We start from the raw sequence: 24,270 nt of genomic DNA, 5'->3' as shown, positions 1-24,270 counted from the left end.
TTGGCCCTTAACATCCTCTCGATTTTCATTTGTCATAAGAGAAGTATTTTAGGTGCCACTAAAATAGTTTGTCAAATATTTTAATATTAGCTGAATGATTTGCAGACTACTATTGTTTAAACTGACCTTATTGGCTATAAAAAGAATGAAGGCAAAAGAAATAAAATCAGCTCTTGCAGAAAGTTTCTGGAGGAGGCTAATATTGAAAAAACTTCTGTTTGCCATTGATAAGTATAATTACTCATGTCCTTGTATAATCGTCTTCCACCAGTGAGACCAGTCAGGTGGGACCATCAAGGTTCAAATGAGGCATTGATGATTAGAGCTGAGGAATGACATGAAACAGGTTATGAAGAGTAACCCCAAATATGCAGGAGGAATGGGGAGATGGTGCATGGGAGACTGTAGTCAAATGACTAGGTTGGTATGGAGAGTCTAAGTTATGTATTAATATGGGACGAGGTAGGTTAAATTAAGTGATGACAGTGAAAACCTGCATCTCATATAATTGTCAAGCAAAGCTACCATTAGTTCTTGAGCAAAGATGGCAAAACAATAATCAAGAAAGAATAAGTTGCTATATGATTTTCAGTGTGCAAGTCTTTAACATTTTTGGTTAAGTTTATTCTTAAATACTTTATTCTTTTTATTGTTATTGGGGATGGGATTTTGTTTTAATTCCTTTTTTGGATAGTTTGCTGTTTGTGTACAGAAACCTGACTGATATTTTATATGTTGATTTTTGTATCCTGCCTCTTAACTGAATTCATTTATTAGTTTGAACAGGTTTTTTTGTGGCACTTTTAGGGTTTTATACGTATATGATTATGTCATCGGCAAACAGAGATAATATTACTTCTTCCTTTCTGATTTGAATGCCTTTTGTTTTCTTTTTCTTGTTTAATGGCTCTGATTAAGACTTCTTGTACTTTGTTGAGCAGAGGTGTTGAAAGTGGCCACCTTTGACTTTTTCCTGATCTTAGAGCAAAAGTTCTCAGTCTTATATGACTTGGTATGATGTTTGCTTTTCATAGATGGCCTTTATTGTGTTGGGGTAAATTCCTTCTGTACCTAATTTGTTGAGAGTTTTTTTTTTAATCACACAAGGATGTTTAATTTGTCAAATGCTTTTTATGCTCTATTTTGATGATCATGTGGCCTTTTTATATCACTTTGTTAATGTGGTGTATTACATTGATTGATTTACGTATGTTGAACCATCTTTGCATGCCAGGGATAAATCAGAATTGATTAGAATATACAATCCATTTAATGTGATGGTGAATTTAGTTTGCTAGTATTTTGTTGAGGATTTTTTCATCTGTGTTCATTAGGGATGTCAGCCTGTAGTTTTTTTTTTTTTTTTTGTGGTGTCTTTGTCTGGTTTTGGTATCAGGGTGATGCTGGTCTCATAAACTGAGTTTAGAACTGCTTCTTTTTTTAAAAAATTAAATCATTTATTGATTACACATGATAATGTAGAACTGTTTCTAAACTCAGGATTGGCATTAATTCCTAGAATTTTTGATAGAATTCATCTGTGAAGCCATCTGGTCCTGGGATCAGTGATGGGTCATAGGCCCCTGATCCACCTACCTTTGTAGGCACAAAGGTGTCCTACACAGGGTAGAGAGATACTGTCAGCATGATTTGAATCTCAGTTTGTGCTTTCCACTGCCTCAAAACACTCACACTTTCCTACTTTCTCCTTTTTCTAACTGACTAAGTTTCCACCACATTTGCTTTCTTTCCTATAGAGTTTCAGCCAGGTCTCAATGTCTATGTTTTTTTCCACATCAGACCAAACTGCTTCCCCATCATTGAAATATTAAGCATCTTGGATTTCTCAAACTTTTATAGTCTGAAAATTGCTACCCTCAAGTGACTTATTAACTTCCATCTATTTGTATTTATTTATTTATTTTTTGAGACCGGGTTATGAGACTGGCTAATTTTTGTATTTTTGGTAGAGATGGGGTTTCAAGGATGGTCCTGGGCTCAAGCAATCCCCCTGCCTCAGCCTCCTAAAGTGCTGGGATTGGTAGTGTGAACCACCACACCTGGCCTGCATCTATTTGTAATGTTCCAAACTCTGGTTATCAGAAATTAATTGAGATTAAGGATTATGGCGTCTGCTTAAAGTTGTCAAAGCATCTTTTCAGAATATGCCCAGTAAGTGTTCTTGACTGATTATGTTAATGTTTCTATTCATTCTAGTAGGGACTGTGTCCATTTTAATTTTAAGTTTTCTACCTCTTTTCTTTCCAGATTTTTTCCTTCAATGTTTAACCTTTGAGGTTTACTGATTCTTGATCAAAGAAACTAAACTTTCAAAAGATCAACTGCAATGATTGGAGAAAAAACTTTCATGAACTCTTGTTTACATATATAACTTTCAGATAGGGCTATTTACTTTTTTAACTTTCATTTTCTTATTTTGAATTTTTAATATAAGTGGCACATAATTGCTGGTCATCTGAATAGAAGGATGGGATTAGTAAATTAAGATTACAAAACTATTCACTAGGAAATCATAGTGCCACAGCTAAGAGAATCTTCCCAGATATTTCCTCTGCAACGATGTGAGGTATAGGATTGACAAGGAGGAAGGACAGGGGAATAGAGTGCTGTAAGTTATAAATACATCCCTATATAGATGATACATCTTATTTATACAGATTATAAATCTTGCCTGTAGATGGCTTGTGGGAGGTTACTGACTTTGAGACTCTGTGCTCCTGAGTTGGATTATAAAATTATTGAAGAAAGGAAATAAATTTTGCTTATTTCCTTGGCCTTTTATTTCTGTCAAAAACCAACCAGTTTGCTCCCAGTCCATTTGGATTCCAGAAGAGTTTCAGGTTGTAGACAAGACAGTTTTTTTTTTTTTTAAGGATTCCATTAATCCAGAACCTTCTGTCCCACTCCTATGAATTTAGAATAGATATAAAGCTTGTAGACATGAGGACTGTCTGAGCTGGTGTGCACTGGGCTGACAGATATGTCCCTTTCCATGACATTGTGTGGTGAACCTCAGCCTTTTATTATCTTTACCTACATGGAAAGTAAAATGTCCATGACAGTTAATTTATATGATGGAGCAACATGACCAGAATCCCAGAGCACCGTGTCACTGCTCAAAAGCTAAAATAACCTCTACTCAAACAGATCAACCACAATTTTCAGCCCAATTTAGTTTTCTCGGTGAAACTGGGTATCCAGATGAAACATAGTTTCCAGCATCACAAGTGAGTTGATTACTTAATCATGGCTATTATGTGGTTGAATCTTTACTTTACTGTTGCCTCTGCCCAGATCATTTTTTTTAATGATCTATTGCATTCAGAAAAATGCAACCGGTCAGTTAATTTGTTTTGTAAGCCGTACTATTGATCTATTCATTTTTTGAACACACAAAAACCTAGAATGTTTGCCTGAAGTCATTTTTTATACATACTATTATTGTATAGATAAGTAAGATATTGAATAATAGTGATAAGTCATTGTCAGAGGGAATGAAACTCTAAAAGGTTACATGCTGAATTTATCTGATGACACTATTATATTGAAGAACATTGTTGACTGTACATTGCTACCTCATGTACATAAAGTAAGTTCTAACAGAACACCACTATAAACAATGCAAGTTTGTAGAATTAGAAAGCAGTTGATCCTAGGAACTGCTGTTCTACAGGTGGACCTTTATCTTCTGATTGAATTTTCAACTCTTTTCATAAAGTTTTTCTCTCCCTGGGAACTTAGACTGCAAGTCAGGATTCAAATTCAGACAAATGTACTGATTTTCTTCCTACTTAAAATTCACACATGGTGCTTTGGGAGGCTGAGGCGGTAGGAGTCCTTGAGCCCAAGAATTAGTGGCTGCAGTGAGCTATGACTGCACCATTGCACTGCAGCCTGGGCAACAGAGCCAGAACCTGTCTCCAAAAAAAAAAAAAAAAAAAAAAAAAAAAAAGAGAAAGGAAAAAATAGTCAATGCATGGCTACATTTATTTGAGACCTTTCAAATGACTCCGACTGTGAAATAACCATTTATACTTTATTGTCGTATATGGAATTTACATTCTAAAAGCACCTGGGAATTGTTAACAGCTTGAGGTTGTCTCTTAGAGCCTTATTAAAAACTGAACATAAATGATTGTGCAAAGATTTCTCCAAAGGCAAGTAGAAAATTACTTAAAATGTAAAAAAAAGTTATTCTTATAAGATTAATAGCATTTCATTCTTAATAGAAATTCTAATTTAAGTGTTACAACTCAATCAGTCGATTACTTTGAACTTCATCTGAAGTATTTCAAACATTATTGACATGGCTCCTGATAAATATTCAAAGGTGATGTACTAGGTTTGTGGAGGACTATGTTGTTTAAGAGGACGGAAAATGAAGAATAAACAGATCTGTCATAAGTAGAGGTATATCTTTGAACCCCAATTTGTATCTTTAAGCTATTATTTATACTAAAATGATTCAGGGATTTTAAAAATACATTTATTCAACAGAGGAATATAAGTTTTTTTGGTACAACTTTTATAAAATAAATATTTTGCAATCTTCATTGAGCACTCTAAAATTCATTTCCAGGATTAATTCAATGTTTTTAACTTTGGTAGAACTCAAAGGTAGGCCATGGTGTTCACAATCCTTTAGATATGAGTGGCATTTTAATTAATTAACTCACAGGGAGAGATTCTTTCACAAGTATCAAGTTGAAATGTTAATACTCTCAGTTGGATTGGTGGAAAGTGAAATTGGCTTTAGCTATGTTGGACAGTGAGTGAAACAATAAAAAAACCTTATTGTGATGATGATGGACACGGGTAAAATAAAAAGTAGATGCTGAGTTGAGAAGATTTCATTAACAAAGGGTGGGGTATTTTCTGTGGGACGCAATGTGTCAATGAACCCATGGGAGGGAAGTTCATACAGAAAAATACAGGGTCACCAAGTACAGTTATCCTGATGTCACTGTGTCTTCAGTTTTTCACATCTTATGTGGAGCATTAGGATTGATTATTCATTCTTTTAATTTGTGTGTGTGTGTGTGTATGTGTAGGTGTATGAACTGAGATATCTATGAATATTTGTTAGGAGGAGTAACAAGTTTATTTTTCAACCTGCCATATGGTAAACACTCAACAAATACACACGATTGTGTGGGCAACTTTATAACCACACTTACCATATGCACACATGCCAAATCCCATATATTTTAATCCAGACAAGTCATTTTGCTTTTATATTGACTATTTTCTCGTCCTGATCCAGCAAATAAAGGTATCAGTTTTGAAATCTAATCATATAATTCATTTTTAAATTATTGGCTCTTTTTAAAAAAGAGAGATGAGATGGGTTGTTAAACTCTAGAGCATAAAGCAGCAGATTTTGAAATTATTCCTAGTTATTATTTCTTATAGCCAGGCATAGGCTTTCATGTTTTGTAGAGCACTTAGGGAATTTTTTTCATAAAATGGTTTAAAATTGGATAGACTATTTGGAGGTATTCAGCCTAAGGCTTGCTGAATTTCATATTTTGAAAAGATCTGTACAACATTTATAACCCCTTTAGATATAAGTCTTTGTAAATGCTATATGGTTTGCATTGTCAAGTTTCCTTTTTTAAAAAAATTATTTTTACTTTTATTTTTATTTATTTATTTATTTTTGAGACAGGGTCTCACTCTGCTGCCCAGGCTGGAGTGCAGTGGCGCGATCTCGGCTCACCGCAACCTCCTCCTCCTGGGTTCAAGCGATTCTTCTGCCTCAGCCTCCCGAGCAGCTGGGATTACAGGCACCTGCCACCATGCCCAGCTGATTTTTGTATTTTTAGTAGAGACGGGGTTTCACTACGTTGGTCAAGCTGGTCTCGAAGTCCTGACCTCAGGTGATCCACCCACCTCGGCCTTCCAAAGTGCCGGGATTGCAGACGTGAGCCACTGCACCTGGTCACATTTTGAAGTTTTCTAAGGACCCAGGGAAAAAGTTATAAGTAGCTGTTCTAAGAATTACGTGTCACAGGGCTTTGTCTTGGTCGCTATATGATAAACACACATACCATGTTTCTATGTGTGCCAGTGGCTGTTCTGAGAATTTACTCGTAGTTACTGATTTACTTGTCACAGCCCCCTGACTGCCCACGTTTGACGTCTGTGGAGAGTGAGGTATGGAGAGTTGACGGGACTTATCTCAGGCTTGGTAACTAATAAATAGAGGGGCAGGGATTCAGATCCGGGCTGACTGGCTTCAGAGTTCCTATTCTTGGCCCCAGCACTACTTTTCTGCTCAAAGTGGAAGAGAAAAACTACTCTCATCAGGAGACTCATCACAACAGAAGCTGGTGACGGTGGAGCTACAGAGCGTCCTTCTTCAAGAGGTTTATACAAGTGATAGGTTTCAGGCTGAACCAATGTCTAGAGCGAGTTTAGGCAAAGGAGTCGGGGAGCGGGGGTGGTGCGTGGTCTCCAGCTACTTTATTTCAGCTCGGGATCCTTCGCTGACGCCAATGCTATGAGGGGACCTTCTCCCCTTCCTTCCTGTCTTCCTTCTAGGGGCTTGTGCACATGTCATGGAGTCACGTGAGGCAGGCTGTCCACACAGTGCCATGAGGGACAGGCACAATCAGGTAGCAGGTGTGAAGGCCTGGAGGGGAGGTGCTGGTTGCTGGTGAAGTCAAATCCACACCAGGAACAGATTAGGGGAACTTTAGGAGTAGCCTCTGGGCAAAGGAGACCTGGTGATGGCTCAGGTCTCATAGGCACAGCTTCTGGCCACTACAAAGCACCTGTTCTCATGGCCTCACCAGATCCACCCACTGGACGCTTCCTGTGTGGGAAAGTCCACTCCCTTGAACAGCTTTCCAGGAATCTGCTAGAAGTTCCCAAGCACGCCCTTCCTTCCTCCTTCTGAGGCTTCTCCCTTCTTCTCTTCCTGTCAAATCCTGCTCTCTTGCTCTTGTGCCCAGACCGTAATGGCTTCTTGAAACCAGAGCTGGAGTAATCAGAATACTAGTCCCTCCTTCCTTAGGGACAGTGAGGGCTTCACCTCTAAAATCTCCCTTCCAAAAACAAAAGTTTATTTTCCATATTAAAACATTCTGAACACTTATGGTCTCTCATGTTTATGTAGTTTATATTGTACAGCTAAATACATAATATATTTAAATGGTATGGTATGCCTATTGTGTGTCTTGTTGCAACCTGCAGACACTAGGTTGTTTATCTTGATTTCACTACAGCATTTGGAAAATTTCCTATTTCCTGAGGATAAGCATAATGGTAACACTGTAATGTAGAGTTATACCTGATTAAACAACAGTAATAATAAAAATGTGCCGGAGAAATATAATTAGAAGCAAAATCTCCTCCCTACCCAGAAAACTGCTCCACAAAGGTAAAAAACAAAATAATTTTGTTATTGAATAAGCACTAAATCAGAATGTAATGCATGTCACAGGCAACCTCCTAAGAGACTGCAAAGACAAAGAAATCTCACTCTCTCATACAGCCAAGTAGATACAACCCATTACATACATGCTCTAAAGATGAATGATAACTAGTCTTCAAGTAAGAGGGCTTGTCAGACATTTGTCACACATGCTTCATCCTAGATTCAACTGGTAATTGGGGATGACTGTGTGTGTTAGCTAATAATTGGCTTTATCCAAAGGAAAAACAAACTTCTCACATCTTTATGACAGGAGGTATTTTTGAACCTTGAGTGAGGTGCTTGTGGTAGTTTTCTACCCTCTCAGAAATTGGGAGGTAAGGGTGCTGTCTTCCTTGATGGTTACATTTCAAAGGGATGGCTCCCAGGTCCTCGAGAAAGACATTTCTCCATCAAAAGCTGACGAGAGACTTATCTGGCTGTTAAAAAGATGTGCATGTCTTTCAAAGAGAGAGAGACAGAACTGCCAATTACAAGTTTTCTAAAGTCAATACCCTAAGAAAGGAGGGAGGAGAAATCCACTGCAGGCTGGGGCTCAGCAGCTGGAGCTCCCCTGGAAGGTGCTTTCTAGAGTAGAGCAGTGTTTCTCAACGCCGTTCTGTGGAACACCAACATCAGGATCATCTGGTGTGCTTGCTGAAAGACATGGATTCCTGGGACTTGTTCCCAGGCCTAGGAATCAGGGTGATATTCCACAAGGCTCCATGTGGTCATTTGTATTGTTTTGTTTTAGAGACACGGTCTTGCTCTGTCATCCAGGCCTGGGACTACAGTCCTTAGGACAGCCTGCCTGCAAGGTTGGCTCTCTGTGGGCATGTGGGAACTTGGATTTTTGGAGGCTTTCGACAATTCTCTGACTGCTGGGGTGGCTTATTCTGTCTAAATGTTTATACAACCCATGTGGTTTATGCTAAACACCTGCTTTTCTTCAGGGACATCAGCCAGTCCTTCTGACTTTGCCCAGGCAGTTTATCCCTTTGCTGATTTGCTTTGGATCCTTCTGCTGTCATAAACCTGAGCTGTGACGTGGCTACAGGCTGAAAGCTGTGTGTCCTTCCAGCAAATCCCAGATCCTGGGGAGGGAGCACCCTGAACACAACTGTGAAATAGTGTGTTGGTTGCCTTTTAATACTGATGGCTCATTTTAAGATGATATTTCTATTGTTATAAGAACATATACATTCTCATACTTGTTTTATTTGAAACACAGTTTACATATACAATAGGCCTTATTTCTGTAGGCAATAAGTAATGACATGTCTTATATACATACATCTTCTAAGTTTAGTAAAGCTTATTCCTTTTATGTACCAAGTTTTTAAATTATCATTTTTAGATGGAAAGAATTCAAAGCTGGATAGCATGTTTCTTTGCCTTACTAAACAGAGGACAATAGATATAACCATCCTGTGGCTGTCCTGGTGTCCTCTGAGCACCAAGTCTTGCGCTTTGCTCTATGTGGTGGGCTATAATGAGAAGCAAGATGGTTAATCCCCGCTTTAAATTACCTTGTGCCATTATACTCTTGTATGTTTGTTTGTTTGGTTGAATTTGGTCCCCTCGCTCACTACAAAGCTTCACCTACCTCGTTTGTTTTCCTCAATATTCCATAGTCTATTTTTTGCCATTTTTCTAGTTTTTTATTGTTATAAAAAACAATGGTTTTAAAGTTAAAGTTAAAAAATAACTTCTGTTATGACAGGAAGCCAGATTCCCAAGAGACACCTTATGAGTCAAAGGTGACAGCATCTACATGACAGTCTCACTGCTATGCTTATCCAAGCAGAGAACTTGTTGCATCTACTTCATTTTCTTTTTTATGGACTTGGCATTTAATTTCTAATTCCTGATTTCAATCAAGACATGTCTACAGTCATGAACACAAGAGCACTAGAAATAAAGCTAAACAGAAACAGTCTTGGCTAGGCTTTGACTCAGAGTCAAGTGTCCATAATAATCCCTTGGAGCCAGGCGTGGTGGCTCCTGCCTGTAATCCCAATGCTTTGGGAGGCCAATTCAGTAGGACTGCTTGAGGTCTAGAGTTCAACCCCAGCCTGAGCAACATAGCGAGATCTTGTCTCTACAAAAAATTTAAAAAAATATTAGCTGGGCCTGGTGGCATGTGCCTGTGGTCCCAGCTACTTGGGAGGCTGAGGCAGGAGGATCACTCAGAATCCAAGCCTGCTACATGAACTCTTTTCTGCACACTAATTCACTAAGACAGTGAGAAAGGTATGTGCAGCTCTTGACATTCTGACTTTTGAAGCATCTATATAGTCTCTTTAAATAATATGTTCATAAAAATTGAGGTAAATGTGCAAGAAGTATAAGACTCAGAAATATTTGGGTAAAAGTATGAGATATCTAATACAAAGGAGTCAGCCGTAACATTTTTCTCAATAAATGTGTCAATTTGAAGATGTTCCCATCTCTTTGTCCTCATGTGCTGACTTAAATATCCTTGCCATACACCAATCATTGTAGAGAACTTATGGCCCACAGTACTGAATGATGCTACATTATCGCACCAGAAGAAGTAGCTAATACAGTCATTCTATATTGTGTAGGTAAAACGTACACACAAGCTATCTTAGGGTATATGTTTCTCAACTGACATAAACCTTTAGTGTTTAAACTGTTTGGGACAAGTATTTTCAACATAAAGAAAGTTTCCCACCTGATATACTAATTTTGCTATAATTTGCCATCAAGAGAGGCAAATTGTAGCAAAATTTCTACATCAGGTAGGAAGTTTGCTTCCCTCACTGGTTTGCTCTGTAATGACAGGAAAATTATTTAGATTCTCTGGGCCTTATGTTTCTTAGTTAAAACCTGATAATACTTTTATTTTGAGGAAAAGTAGTTGCTATTTACTCAGAAGAAGGATTAGAGGTTGAAGCCATGGCCCTTTAATTCTCTGAAAATAATTTACGCTCTAGGACCTTCTAGCTATAAAACACAGAAAGGTTTCTGAAATACAGAGTATAAAACTGATTTATCTGGACAAAGAAAGTTGACCTTTGAAAACTTGGAATAATATTACCATACCAATATCCACGTGATGTGTATTTCAGGCATACAGGAAAGTTCAACACACTTTGTGCTACTATTATTTCCGGTGGTCTGCCAAGGCGACAGTTATTGTATAGATGTTTACCAACAGTACCTGTGCCTTTCCCCAGGAAGGTGAGTCTAGCTGCAGGAGCAAGCATGCTCTGCTGTACATGACTACTTCAGTGTGACATCTCAACATGAAAAAAATAGAAACAAGTTATCTGATTAACCCTCATTTGGAATGTGTCTACGTAAAATATAAATGCATATTAAATATGCATGATTAATAACTTAAATCGTTTGGCGCTTAAAATGTTGAAACCACCTCTGCATGCTTGATTTAAATCTCATAGCTACCCTTGTGGTTAATTTTATCATCATTATGCAGTTGCCAAAAAAAACTGTTTAAAACATTAAGTGTCCTATGTGAAGTCTTCCAGGGGAAAGAATTAGAAGACAGGACTAGGCCCCAAGGCTTTTCTCCTCAATCTCTGTTTTCAATAAACCAATGTCTAAAGTGGGACAAAGGTTGAATATTTGTTTACATTATATAGAAAGTCAAAACTTGGAATGACCTGATAATGCAGAATCTGTCAGCTCACCCACATCTGCTCTGTGTGAACTCACTCACTATGGTCCATCTGTACACAAAACAGGGTCTAATATTTCAGTTTATTTTCTTAAAATCTAAAAAAAGTTAATTTTATTTTAGTTGACAAATAATATTTGTGCATATTTTGGGGGTACGCTGTGATATTTTGACATATGTATACAATGTAGAGTGATTAAATCAAGCCAGTTAACATATCCACCACTTCATTTACCTATGATTTCTACTGTGAGATATTTGAAATTTACTCAGTTATTTTGAAGTATACATTATTATTGACTATAGAGACTCTGCTGTATGATAAATCTTAAAACTTGGCCAGGTGCTGTGGCTCACGCCTGTAATTCCAGCACTTTAGGAGACCGAGGCAGGTGGATCCCTTGAGGTCAGGAGTTCGAGACCAGCATGGCCAACATGGTGAAACCCCATCTCTACTAAAATACAAAAATTAGCTGGGCATTGTGGCGGGCGCCTGTAGTCCCAGCTACTCAGGGGGCTGAGACAGGAGAATCGCTTGAACCCAGGAGGCAGAGGTTGCAGTGAGCCGAGATCGTGCCACTGCACTCCAGCCTGGGTGACAAAACGAGACTCTGTCTCAAAAAAAAAAAAAAAAAAAAGAAATCTTAAGACTTATTCCCCTCGTGTATCTGAAATTTTGTACTCTTTGACCAACAACTCCCATTATCTCCCTCCCCATTCTCTTGCACAGCCTCTGGTAACCATCATTCTACTTTCTACTTCTAAGACATTAATTTTTTTAGGTTCCATATTTAAGTGAGATTATGTGGTATTTGTCTTTCAACAGTGTGCGAGGGTTCTCTCTTCTCCATACCCTTGCCAACTCTTTCTTCTTTCTCCCCTTCACTTCCCTCCTTCTTTCTTTCTTTCTTTCTCTTCCCTTCCTTTCGCTTCCCTTGCCTTCCTTCTTTCCGCCTTCCTTACTTCCTTTCTCTTTCTTTCTCCTCCCTGCCTGCCTGCCTTCCTTCCTTCCTTCCTTCCTTCCTTCCTTCCTTCCTTCCTCCCCCACTTTCCTTCCCTTCCCTTCCTTTCCTCTTTCTCTCTCTCTTTTTCCTTTCTTTCTTTCTTCTTTTTCTGAAACAAAAGTTCTCACATATTTATTACTGAACCTACCTACTAGTGCAGAGCATATAAACAAAGAGAAAAAACATATTCCCAATAAAACATGTTCTACTGTCCAGATAGTGGTGACATTCACAGATCGATATGGTGACATGATCATGACTTTGACACAGCGTAAACCTGTGTGCCATCTCACGTACAATTCTGTATAAACCCAGCTTGGTTCTTCTTCAGTGGCTCCGTTTTGGAGCTGTACCTGGTTTTATTACCAGCTTTCATCTGAATCCACTGGGAAATGGTGCTGTGGGAAGTCAGGGAACCTGAACAGAGGGACTGGCTGAAGCCATGGCAGCAGAATTTAAATTGTGAAGATTTCATGGACATTTATCACTTCCACAATCAATACTCTTGTGATTTCCTATGCTTGTCTTTAGTTTAATCTCTTAATCCCATCATCTTCATAAGCTGAGGATGTGTGTCACCTCAGGACCCTGTGATGGTTGTGTTAACTGCACAAATTGTTTGTAAAGCATGTGTGTTTGAACAATATGAAATTTGGGTACCTTAAGAACAGGATAACTGTGATTTTCAGGGAACAAGGGAGATAACCTTAAAGTCTGGCTGCCTGTAGGCCAGGCAGGACAGAGCCATATTTCTCTTATTATCGAAAACGGGTAAGAGAAATATCGCTGAATTCCTTCCCCAGTAAGGAATATTAATAATTCACAGCCCTGGGAAAAGAATGCTTTCCCGGGGGGGGGGGGCCCTCTATAATGGCCCCTCAGGGGGGGTGTCTGCCTTATGCAGTTGCAGGTAAGGGATGAAACATACCCTGGCCTCCTGCAGCACCCCCAGGCTTGCTAGGATTAGGAAATTCCAGCCTGGCGAATTCTAGTCAGACTGGTTCTCTGCTCTTGAACCCTGTTAAGATGTTTATCAGTGACAATGTGTTCCTGAAACTTCATTAGCAATTTTAATTTCACCCCGTCCTGTGATCTCGCTCTGCCTCCATTTGCCTTGTGATCTTTTGTTGCCCTTGAAGCATGTGATCTATGTGACCCACACCCTATTCATACACTCCCTCCCCTTTGAAAATTGCTAATAAAAACTTGTTGGTTTTACGGCTCAGGAGGCATCACGGAACCTGCCGACATCTGATGTCTCCCCTAGACACCCAGCTTTAAAATTTCTGTCTTTTGTACTCTTTCCCTTTATTTCTCAGACTGGCCAACACTTAGGGAAAATAGAAAAGAACCTACATTGAATTATCAGGGGCAGGTTCCCCCGATAAAATGGGATGATTTTGCTTTTGTTTCTTGGCCAGGAATTGCTTGACCCTGAAAGTCTTGGGAGAAGACGTGGTGAGGAATGGAGTCAACCACACATACCATGATGGCGGCAAAAACCACGTGTTTTCTTTCATCTTTTTGAGAAAAGCCATTCAAAAAGGTGTGAGGTGGTCTCACTGTGGTTTTAATTTGCAGTTTCCAGCCTAACGCTTGATGTTAGAGAGTCAGGACCTGCGGGTTTTCCCTGGCATGGTCTTTGACCCAGTTATTTAGGTTCTAAGTGACTTGCTTTCTTCACTCCCTAACTCCACCCCCACCCTAATAGAGGATAAACTATAGACATTAATGGCCACTCTTGCCTCCCGAACTCTGAGGGAAGGGACTGGCAATATTTCTATCATGAGCCTTTTCTAAGAGTTTATAACTCAGCCATAAATACTTGTCACTGCCAGAAACTTAGCCTAGAGAGTCACAATCCTGGAGTAAATTATTCATTTATATATTTCACTGACTTGCTTTAAATTGTTTTAACTGTATTTATCTTCTGTGATGTAAGGAAAAGTAATGGTTTTACAGTTCAAGACACTTCTCCTCCTATGAATCAACACAGCATTGGGATATAAGTGAAAAAAGTTAGCAAAAAAATGGCTTCTGGAAACAATTCTTTTTTAAAGAAAAGGGCTTCCTTTTTAAAGAAAAGGGCTTCAGGGCTGACATTACTCAATCTGAGATCTATTAGCAAAACTTAAAAAACTAAATGTTATGAACTGTTGATTAACTCCCAAAGCATCCATACCCATTTGCTTTTCCTTTTTATTTTCCCCAGCCATACAGGGCCCAGCAAGGTGCAAGCCCTGTATGGGCCAGTGGTCATTCATGTGGAAGCTGCAGGCAAGGCAGGGAATGGACTGAGAAGCCATGTCAGCTACAGGCTGGGCCACTCTAGATTGAAATGTCTCTGGATTGAATTTCTACCTGACTCCATGCTTTATTTCACCTTTATTTCTTAAGAAAAAATCCTTTTTCCCTAACTACTTTTAAATTGTCTAGGACTTTTCAAAACAATATATGTTCCACTAAATCAGGTATTGTGGTATTAGGATATGCAGATCTATAGGTTTGCATCCACGGGTCCTGGCTCAAAATTCACATGGTCCTTGTTATAATGTTGGGGCACTTCAGGCCTCAGGAAACAGAAGTTCTCTCTGACCTTCTCCTGTCCTTTCTCCTGACCAAGGTAAGACTCTAATCTGAATATGGGTCAAAAGACCCTCATTCCAGAGAGGATCCCACCCCATACCTAAAGTCTGGACAGGCCTTGCTGGGTTTAGATGATACGCTTTTTGCCCAATCCCATTTCTACAAGGTTGTCAGTCATACCTACGTAATGAAGCCTCCATAAAAATCCAAGAGGATGGGGTTTGGAGAGTTTCTGGACAGCTGAACATGTGGAGCCTCCTGGAGGGTGATGTGGACAGGGAGGGCATGGGAACTCTGTGCCCCTTTACACATGCCTCACCCTACCAATCTCTTCATCTGCATCCCTTGCAATATCCTTGATATTAAACTGACAAATGTGTTTTCTTGAGCTCTATAACTGGCTCCACCAGATTAACCAAACCTGAAAAAGGGGTCTTGGGAACCCCAGCTTGAGGCCCATTGGTCAGAAGTTCTAGAGGCCTGGGACTGGGCACGGTGGCTCACGCCTGCAATCCCAGCACTTTGGGAGGCCGAGGAGGGCGGATCACCTTAGGTGAGGAGTTCGAGACCAGCCTGACTAACATGGTGAAACCCCGTCTCTACTAAAAATACAAAAATTAGCTGGACGTAGTGGCGGGTGCCTGTAATCCCAGCTACTCCGGAGGCTGAGGCAGGAGAATCACTTGAACCTGGGAGGCGGAGATTGCAGTGAGCTGAGATCCTGCCATTGTACTCCAGCCTGGGTGACAGAGCGAGACTCCGTCTCAAAAAAAAAAAAAAAGTTCTAGAGGCCTGGACTTGCAATTGGTGTCTGAAGGGCAGGGTTGGCAATGGAGGAGGGGGTGCGATGTCTTTGGGACTGAGCCCCCAACCTGTGGGATCTGATACTGTCCTTGGGTAGATCGTGTCAGAATTGAATTGGCGGACACTCAGCTGGTGCCTGTTACTGTGGGGGAAAACCACCCACACCTTTGGTCACAGAAGTCTGTTGACGATTGCTGTGGTAGTGTGAGAGCAGAGGAAAAACACAATTTGAGAGTTTTTTTCTACACAGGTGTCAAACTTGTTTTTACCTACCACTTTGTCTATAGTACCAGGCATACAGTACACCTTGAAATACTTTGTGTTTAAAGACTGAGTGAATAAATGGATCTGATCCAAGAGGCCAAACATTACTAAAAACAGGTTACAAATAGGTAACATATTTCCTATGAAACAATGCATCTGAAATTTGGATTTATAATTGAACAGTGTGTCACAAGTGGTCGTACTTTCAAGGGGATTATACTGTTAAATTCATATAAATTAGACCTTCATAAAGAAAGCCATCTTAATTGTTAAGTATTCTGAGTCTATTTCTAAAGAAAAGATTTCTACGTCCTGTCCTTTAACCACTAAGATTTGATAAAATATTCTTTTTTAAGCCTGCAGATCTTTATTTTTTTTGGTACTGTATTTGCCTGATCACAAAATGAACACATTGTCTAGAAAATTTGGAAAATATAAAAAATCCCAAAGAAAACAATTGCTTTAAATTTTTTTTTAAATAATTAACTGTCAAATAAAGATTGAATATATTCAGGGCATACAATGTGATTATTTGATGTATATAAACATGGTGTAGTAATCACCACAATTAATTAACTCATGTATCACCATCCATACTGTATAGTAGGTCCCCATTATAACCAAAAGTTGGTACCCTTTAGCCAACGTCTCCCTATTTTCTGCACTCCAACCTCCTGGCAACCACTGTTCTATTCCCTGCTTCTATAAGTTTGACTTTTTTAGATTCCACATGCAGGTGAGATTATACAGTATTTATCTTTCTATGTCTGGCTTATTTCACTTACATAATGTCCTCCAAATTCATCCATGCTGTCGCAAATGGCAGGATTTCACAGCAAAAGAATAACCCAATTAAAAAGTGGGCAAAAATAGACATTTTTCCGAAGAAGACATAACACTGGCCAATAGGTATATGGAAAGCTGCTCAACATTACTAGTCATCAGGGAAATGCAAATCAAAACCCCAGTGAGCTCCCACCTCACACCTATTAGAATGGCTGTTATCAAAAAGACAAGAGATAGCAAGTGTTGGTGAGGATGTGGAGAAAAGGCAACCCTTGTACACTGTTGGCGGGAATGGAAATGGGTACACTCGTTATTGGTACAGGTTGGAGGTTCCTCAAGAAATTAAAAATAGGCCAGGTGCGGTGGCTCATGCCTGTAATCCCAGCACTTTGGGAGGCCGAGGCAGATGGATCACCTGAGGTCAGGAGTTCGAGACCAGCCTGGCCAACAGGGTGAAACCCCATCTCTACTAAAAATACAAAAATTAGCTGGGTGTGGTGGCAGGTGCCTGTAATCCCAGCTACTTGGAGGCTGAGGCAGGAGAATTGCTTGAACCTGGGAGGTGGAGCTTGCAGCGAGCTGAGATTGTGCCACTGCACTCCAGCCTGGGTGACAAGAGCGAAACTCTGTCTCAAAAATAAAATAAAATTAAAGTAAAATAAATAAAACTATCATATGAACCAGCAATCTGATGGGTATTATATACAAAGGAAATGAGGTCAGTATCTTGAAGAAATACCTGCACCATGTATGTATTGCATCATTGTCTACAGTAGTCAAGATGTGGATGCAACCTAGGTGTCCATCAACAGATGAATAGATAAAGAAAATGTGGTACATAGACACAATGTAGTACTATTAACCCTTTAAAAAAGAAGGAAATCATATCATCTGTGACAAGGTGGATAAACCTTGAGGACATTATGAAAAGTGAAATAAGCCAGACACAAAAAGAAAAAATTTTGTATGACTTCACTTATTTGTGGAATCTAGGTCTAAAACGTTTAAAAATAAAATGTTTGCTTATTTGTCTTAGTTTCTCTTTGCAGTAAAGTTTGTAAAGGAATAGGTGGGCCTATACTTTGAGTTCTTATGAAAAAAATGCAGCTACATAGTGGATAAAGTGAGAAGAAATTATCTGAGGAAAAGATGGGGAAGAATTGGTTGAAAGTCATGGTTTTCAAGCTGCAATAGGGTTCCAGACAGCCGGGGTGTCACAGTACAAACATTCAAGCTCTGATTTCAGGAGGGAGGGAAATTGTGCTGCCCTCTCAGAGCCTGGCATCATCCTAATGGTGGGGTGATGGACAGGTTCGCTTTCCCGAAGAGAGACAGCAATGAAGACCATTGGGTTTCAATTCAGTCCTATTCCCAGCAGCAGATGTTGATGGGATTCTTCTCTGTGGGAGGCGCTCACAACATGCTCTGTGGGTTGGGGGGTGAGAGGTGTGTTGTGGGCAGGAGGATGTAACAAAAAGATAAAATGTTCTCTGACCTCACTGGGCTCACACTCCAGAGGGGACATTTCTCTAATCGCAGTTGATTGTTCTTGTGAATATTGACTCATGAGAGTCTCATCACAATTCTGTGATGTAATTAGGGCTGCTGCCATTGCCATCAGTTGACAAATGAAGAGACACATACACAGTAAGGAATTTGCTGGAGTCGGTCAGTTGAATTGTGAAAGATTTAGGATGAGAATTTCAGATTACTGGACCATGGTAAACTTTCAGACATTGAGTTGGAGTAACATTTTTTTTTTCTGATTTTTTGTATCGTTACCAAATTGAATAGAAAATATCTAGTTTTCTTAAATTATACTTATAAACATCAAAGTTATATTCTGTTGTATGTTGAATGTACTTAATATATCAGGCATAAAAGATAATCTTTGTTTATTTACTATTTTATTTATTTTTACATAGAGTCTCTCTCTGTTGCCCAGGCTGGAGTGCAGTGGCAAGATCTGGGCTCACTGCAAGCTCCGCCTCTGGGGTTCAAATGAGTCTCGTGCCTCAGCCTAATGAGTAGCTGGGATTATAGGCATGCACCACCACACTGGGATAACTTTTTGTGTTTTTAGTAGAGATGGGGTTTCACCATGTTGCCCATGCTGGTCTTGAACTCCTGGCCTCAAGTGATCCACTCTCCTAAACCTCTGTGATTACAGGTCTGAGCCACTACACCTGGCCTATTTACTATTTTAATAGTTTTTTTTTTCTACAAAAGGTTTTGTGTATATGATTGGCAGCTTATTTGAATGGGGTCTTTGGCAAACACATGCTCTTTATATTTTTTTTCTTCTTAATGTGTAAAACTCAGCTTAATCAAAAAACAAATAAAAATCTATTAGGAGTTAGAAATATTTAGGAGACTCTAAAAGAAAAATTCTCTTTTTCCTGTAACTCATTCTATTTTTTTCGTTGGATTCTTTGTTTTTGTTACTCAATAATTAATGTATCTTTTCTTTATTTTCCTGCCTTACTTTTTACTGCCTTTGGCTGAATTCCTAATTCCTACAATATTTTTTTTTTCTCCTAGGTAAAACCGATAACCAATATACCCTCTTTGTGGCTGGAGGGACAGTTTTATTGTTGTTGTTTGTTATCTCAATTACCACCATCATTGTCATTTTCCTTAACAGGTGAGTAGTGCAACTTATCCTGAATCTTATTCAGCATGTTAGAGATTCTCTATTAATAACCCAGTAATTTGTCAGGCTGTCTCAGCATTCACATATACATTTTTGTGAGTACCGTTCTAACACAAAGGAGGAGAAGTAGCTGTGGTAATGTTACAGGGAGAGCTGGAATAGTTCATTTAAGAATTGGTAGAAGCTGGTGGTCTGCCCCTGTTATATTCTGCCTGATGCCTCTGCTCTTTATCCTGCCCTGTCTTCCTCCTCCAAGGAAAAAGCTGACAGCGAGGGGGTGGTGTGTGTGTGCATGTATGACACAGCGCGAGATGGATACAGATTCTGAGAAGGGGAAGAAGAAGGTTTAACAGTGATAAAGCCTTCGTTTATTCATTCATCAAATATTTATTGTGCACAGCAGTGAACAAGACATAATGAAGCTCACATCCCAATAAGCAAACAGCATAATTTCAAATAGTTGTATATTCTCAGAACCAAGAAATCTAGGTGCTTAAAATTACTGAGAAGAAGGAATTGGAGGGTGCTGCCTTAGAGACAGCAGGGAGCCATTTGGCCTATACTAAAGTTTTTTTGTATCTTTTATTGGCTGGTCACAGTGATATGTGCCTGACGTTCCAGCTACTCAGGCGGCTGAGGCTGGAGGATTGCTTGAGTCCAAGAGTTCGAGTCCAGCCTGGGCAACATAGCAAGACCCTGTCAATAACAAAAATTAAAAATTAAAAAAAACCTTTTACTGTATTGTAGCACAGTTGGGAATTTTCTAGGATATTCTTGGCTGAGTTTTTCTTCCCCTTCTAGTTCTCCTGTGCTTATCAACTCACTTGTGTAGGTATTTGTTACATATCCTTGCTGTAATCACAGCAGGTTGAAATTATTCCTTATAATGTATTACAGCTAAAGTGTTATCTTCTTAAGGGAGGAAGGGACCACACTTTTGACGTCTATATTTTTCATGTCTGGCATATCATAGATACTTAATATATGTTTGCTGGGTAAGTGAATATGTCCATCTGCACTCCTCTCCTTCAGTAATGTTACCAAATGCAACACACACACACACACACACACACACACACACACACACACACCCCTTGTTAATAGGATTTCCAGTGTCTCTCCATCTTGTCTCTTCATCCTTGACCTCTGGCTCTTTAGCAGCTGTCATCACTGTTCCCTGATTTTGGTAACGTCTCCAGCCTGCTCTCAGCTATGGCCTCTTTCTCTAACCCATCCAGTTTCCCTGGGTCTTCTTCGGAAAGCTGGGTTGGCATGTCATCTTCCTGTTCAATATCTTTGATTATCTTCCCACTCCTACCAGAATAATGTTAAAACTCATTAACCCTGTCATTGAAGTTGCCCTATATTCTGACTGAAGCCTAATTTTTATTCATACTTTCTACTTTATTTAATCTCCCGGATTTTGATAAATTTTGTGGAAACTGAAGCACACCCGTTGCTCTCCCCATCTGGTTTGCTACCAAAGTGCTGTTTCCCCACATTTGGCTGCATTCCTATGTATCATTCAAGGTGTGAACCACCTGTCCCCTCTGTGAGCTCTGTGCTGTTCTCCGTCCCTGCAAATAGACATGATGTCACCATCTGGAATCATCGTGTACGTCTCTGCTACTCCTCACATCCTGCTTTGTATTTTAATCACTTTCATGCTTGCCATCCCTTTTATTCATAATGGCAGAGTTTGTGTTTTATTCATTTTTTAGCATTTGATAGCGTTTAGCACTAATCTGTCCAAATAATGCTCAATAAACATTTGTCTAATTAAACTGAAACAGGAGGTCAGGTCATTTCACCTTTTTCCCCATCACGGACTGCCCTTAAGTCTTTCCCTGAACAGAAATTAGCAAATTGAAGTAAGGAACCGAGGTGTTAGTAGCACCACGGACTCTTCCACTTTTTCACCTTGGCAATGGGACACATCCTGGGGGCAGAGATGGCAGAGGGAGCACATGGGAACCGGGCAAATGTGACTAAGAGACAGTGAGTGGTGACAAACCTCCACAGGGTCACAGATGTTGGACATGATAGATTTTGCTTCATGAAAAATTTTGCTTCATGAAAATGCATTATGCATTACTTTTACATGAATAGCTAAATTGAATGGTAGAATATATTGTCCCACTTGGTTAAATGTGATAAAAGGAGATTAGTGGACTTGAATTTGTAATCATGGATATACACCACAAGGGAAAAGCACTTGTTCCTTCTGCCTTGTCACTAGTATCTGTTTGTGGTTGTTACTTCCAATAGAAATGCTTCAAAAGATGACCCAAGGGCTCCAACAATGACCTTCTGAACTCCGTTTTACTGACTGTTTAAAATAATCCTGCAGCTTCAGATGTATTGACTTGGATAGAAGCCAACATAAATCAGACAGTGTCCCTGAACAAAACTGAATACTTCACACTCAGTGCCTGGTAGCCTGTGTGTTGGAGGAATTGGCAGCAGCTTCTCTGCTCCTGGTTTGTGCTGTTTTCATGCAGAGATAGCAACAGTAACATGACTAAGTGACCATGGCTAGGGAAAGGGCCTCGCATTGGCAAGTGTGAAAGGAGCCAAAATATGGCCAGGCATGGTGGCTCACGCCTGTAATCCCAGCACTTTGGGAGGATGAGGTGGGTGGATCATTTGAGGTCAGGAGTTCGAGACCAGCCTGGCCACCATGGTGAAACCCCATCTCTACTAAAACTACAAAAATTGGCTGGGCGTGGTGGTGGGCGCCTGTAGTCTCAGCAACTCAGGAGGCTGAGACAGGAGAATCACTTGAACCCGGGAGATGGAGGTTGCAGTGAGCCAAGATTGCTCCACTGTACTCCAGTCTGGGTAACAGAGTAAGACTCTGTCTCCAAAAAAAAAAAGGAGCCAAACTGTGTTCTATAGATGTGCACCTGAGTGTAGGAAGAAATTTAATATTTAGGGAGAAAAATGTTAGATATATATTTTTACATTCCTTGTGAACACTGGCATTAACGGATAGGGAACCTTGGTTTTCAGGGCTCTCTGGGTTTTGGCATTGAAAATCTCTCGGCTGGGCGCAATGGCTCACGCCTGTAATCCCAGCACTTTGGGAGGCCGAGGTGGGCAGATCATGAGGTCAGGAGTTCAGGACCAGCCTGACCAACATGGTGAAACCCCATCTCTACTAAAAATTAAAAAAAAATTAGCCAGGCATGGTGGCGGGCGCCTGTAATCCCAGCTACTCAGGAGGCTGAGGCAGGAGAATCACTTGAACCCTGGAGGCGGAGGCTGCAGTGAGCTGAGATTGCACCATTGCATCCCAGCCTGGGTGACAGAGCGAGACTCCATCTCACAAAAAAAAAAAAAAAAAAAATCTCTCATCCTGGGAAACTCCTTAGTCCCAGGCAAACCAGAGTGGCTGGTCAACGTAAATCCAATTGTGATATGTTTACTCTCTTTATTTTTTTATTTTCATTTTTATTTTCTTAACATTTATTTTAAGTTCAGGGATACATGTGCAGGATGTGCAGGTTTGTTACATAGGCAAACGTGTCATGGGGTTTGTTGTATAGATTATTGCATCACCCAGGTATTAAGCCTTATACCCAATAGTTATTTTTCCTGATCCTCTCCCTCCTCCCACCCTCTGCCCTCCAGTAGGCTCCAGTGTGTGTTGTTCCCGTCTATGTGTCCATGTGTTCTCATCATTTAGCTCCCACTTATAGGTGAGAACATGTGGTATTTGGTTTTCTGTTCCTGCATGAGTTTGCTAAGGATAATGGCCTCCGGCTCTATCCGTGTCCCTGCAAAGGACATGATCTCATTTCTTTCTATGGCTGTATAGTGTTCTGTGGTATATGTGTACCACATTTTCTTTATCCAGTCTATCATTGATGGGTATTGAGGTTGATTCCATGTCTTTGCTATCATGAATAGTGCTGCAATGAACACATGCTTGCATGTGTCTTATGGTAGAATGATTTATGTTCCTTTGGGCATATACCCAGTAATGGCACTGCTGGGTGGAATGGTATTTCTGTCTGTAAGTTTTTGAGGAATCACCACACTGTCTTCCACAATGCCTGAACTAATTTACATTCCCACCAACAGTGTAAAAGTGTTCTTTTTCCTCCACAACCTTGCCAGCATCTAATATTTTTTGACTTTTTAATAATACAGATGAGAGGACTGAACTTTAAAGACATAAATAACTCAGCTAGTAAATTGCAGAGTGCAAGTTAAACATAGATCATTTGACTCTAAGTTCCATGTTCTCTTTTGTTTCATCACATTGTATGCTCCAGGCTTATTTAAATGTGTGTGTGTGTGTGTGTGTGCGCGCGCGCACGTGTGCACATGTGCGTGTGCATGCATTTGGACCTGGTTGGGAACGTTAACTGCACGTTGTGAGATAGCAAGCCTTGTGAACCACAATTTAACAAAAGGTCAAAGATCATAGATCTTTTCCTCATCTTTAAAATGAGGATAATAATAGCATCTATATCATAGATTTATTTTGAGGAGTAAATTATCTAATTTATATAAAACACCTAGCCATATGCCTTGTGTATAGTAAATTTACACATAGAATAAATAAATTAATTAATGAATAATTGGTCAAAATAATAAATAAGAAAATAAATAAATGCACATAGAATAAGGTAAGATTATATTGACATGATAGGAAGATTTCAAAGCAACTAGAAGAGACAATTGGAGTCAATATCCATTTCCTGCATAACCTTTCCCTGGAGAAAGACCATCTTATTTTCAAGATATTCACAAAGGAATTACAACCTCACCTTAAAGAGAACTCCCAAAACATTACATTTCTGTATCTTCTGTATCTAACAGAGGAGTCTGTTGTTCAATAAGAATCTTTTCTTTAGGGAGATAAAAAGAGTCACCATCTCCCTATAATAACTATTTTATATAGTTGGATACAGTTATATCAGCTCTTGCATTCAGTTACAGTAGCCTCTTTTCTTCTTCTCTGGTATTTTCTCTTCTATGATTCCTCTGGTTAGGTTTTTATGGGTTTCATTGGAACTGTGGAGAGTTTATTGAATACTGTGGTTGCAGGTGGTGCTTTCAG

General features: G+C 39.6%; 1 protein-coding gene across 3 annotated transcripts in view; it reads left to right on the top strand.

Moving 5' to 3' along the window:
- CD226 (CD226 molecule) overlaps positions 1–24,270 on the top strand; it is a 118,742-nt gene that overhangs the window by 79,335 nt on the left and 15,137 nt on the right. For all 3 annotated transcript variants that reach the window (XM_055368328.2, XM_063699307.1, XM_063699308.1), the window contains exon 5: positions 19,088–19,190. In XM_055368328.2, coding sequence (XP_055224303.1) covers positions 19,088–19,190 — 103 coding nt within the window. The remainder of the gene's footprint in view (positions 1–19,087; positions 19,191–24,270) is intronic.

This window comes from Gorilla gorilla, chromosome 17 (assembly GCF_029281585.2).
Source record: "Gorilla gorilla gorilla isolate KB3781 chromosome 17, NHGRI_mGorGor1-v2.1_pri, whole genome shotgun sequence".
In the NCBI taxonomy this organism is placed as follows: domain Eukaryota; kingdom Metazoa; phylum Chordata; class Mammalia; order Primates; family Hominidae; genus Gorilla; species Gorilla gorilla.
This window is presented reverse-complemented; position numbering and strand designations above follow the sequence as displayed.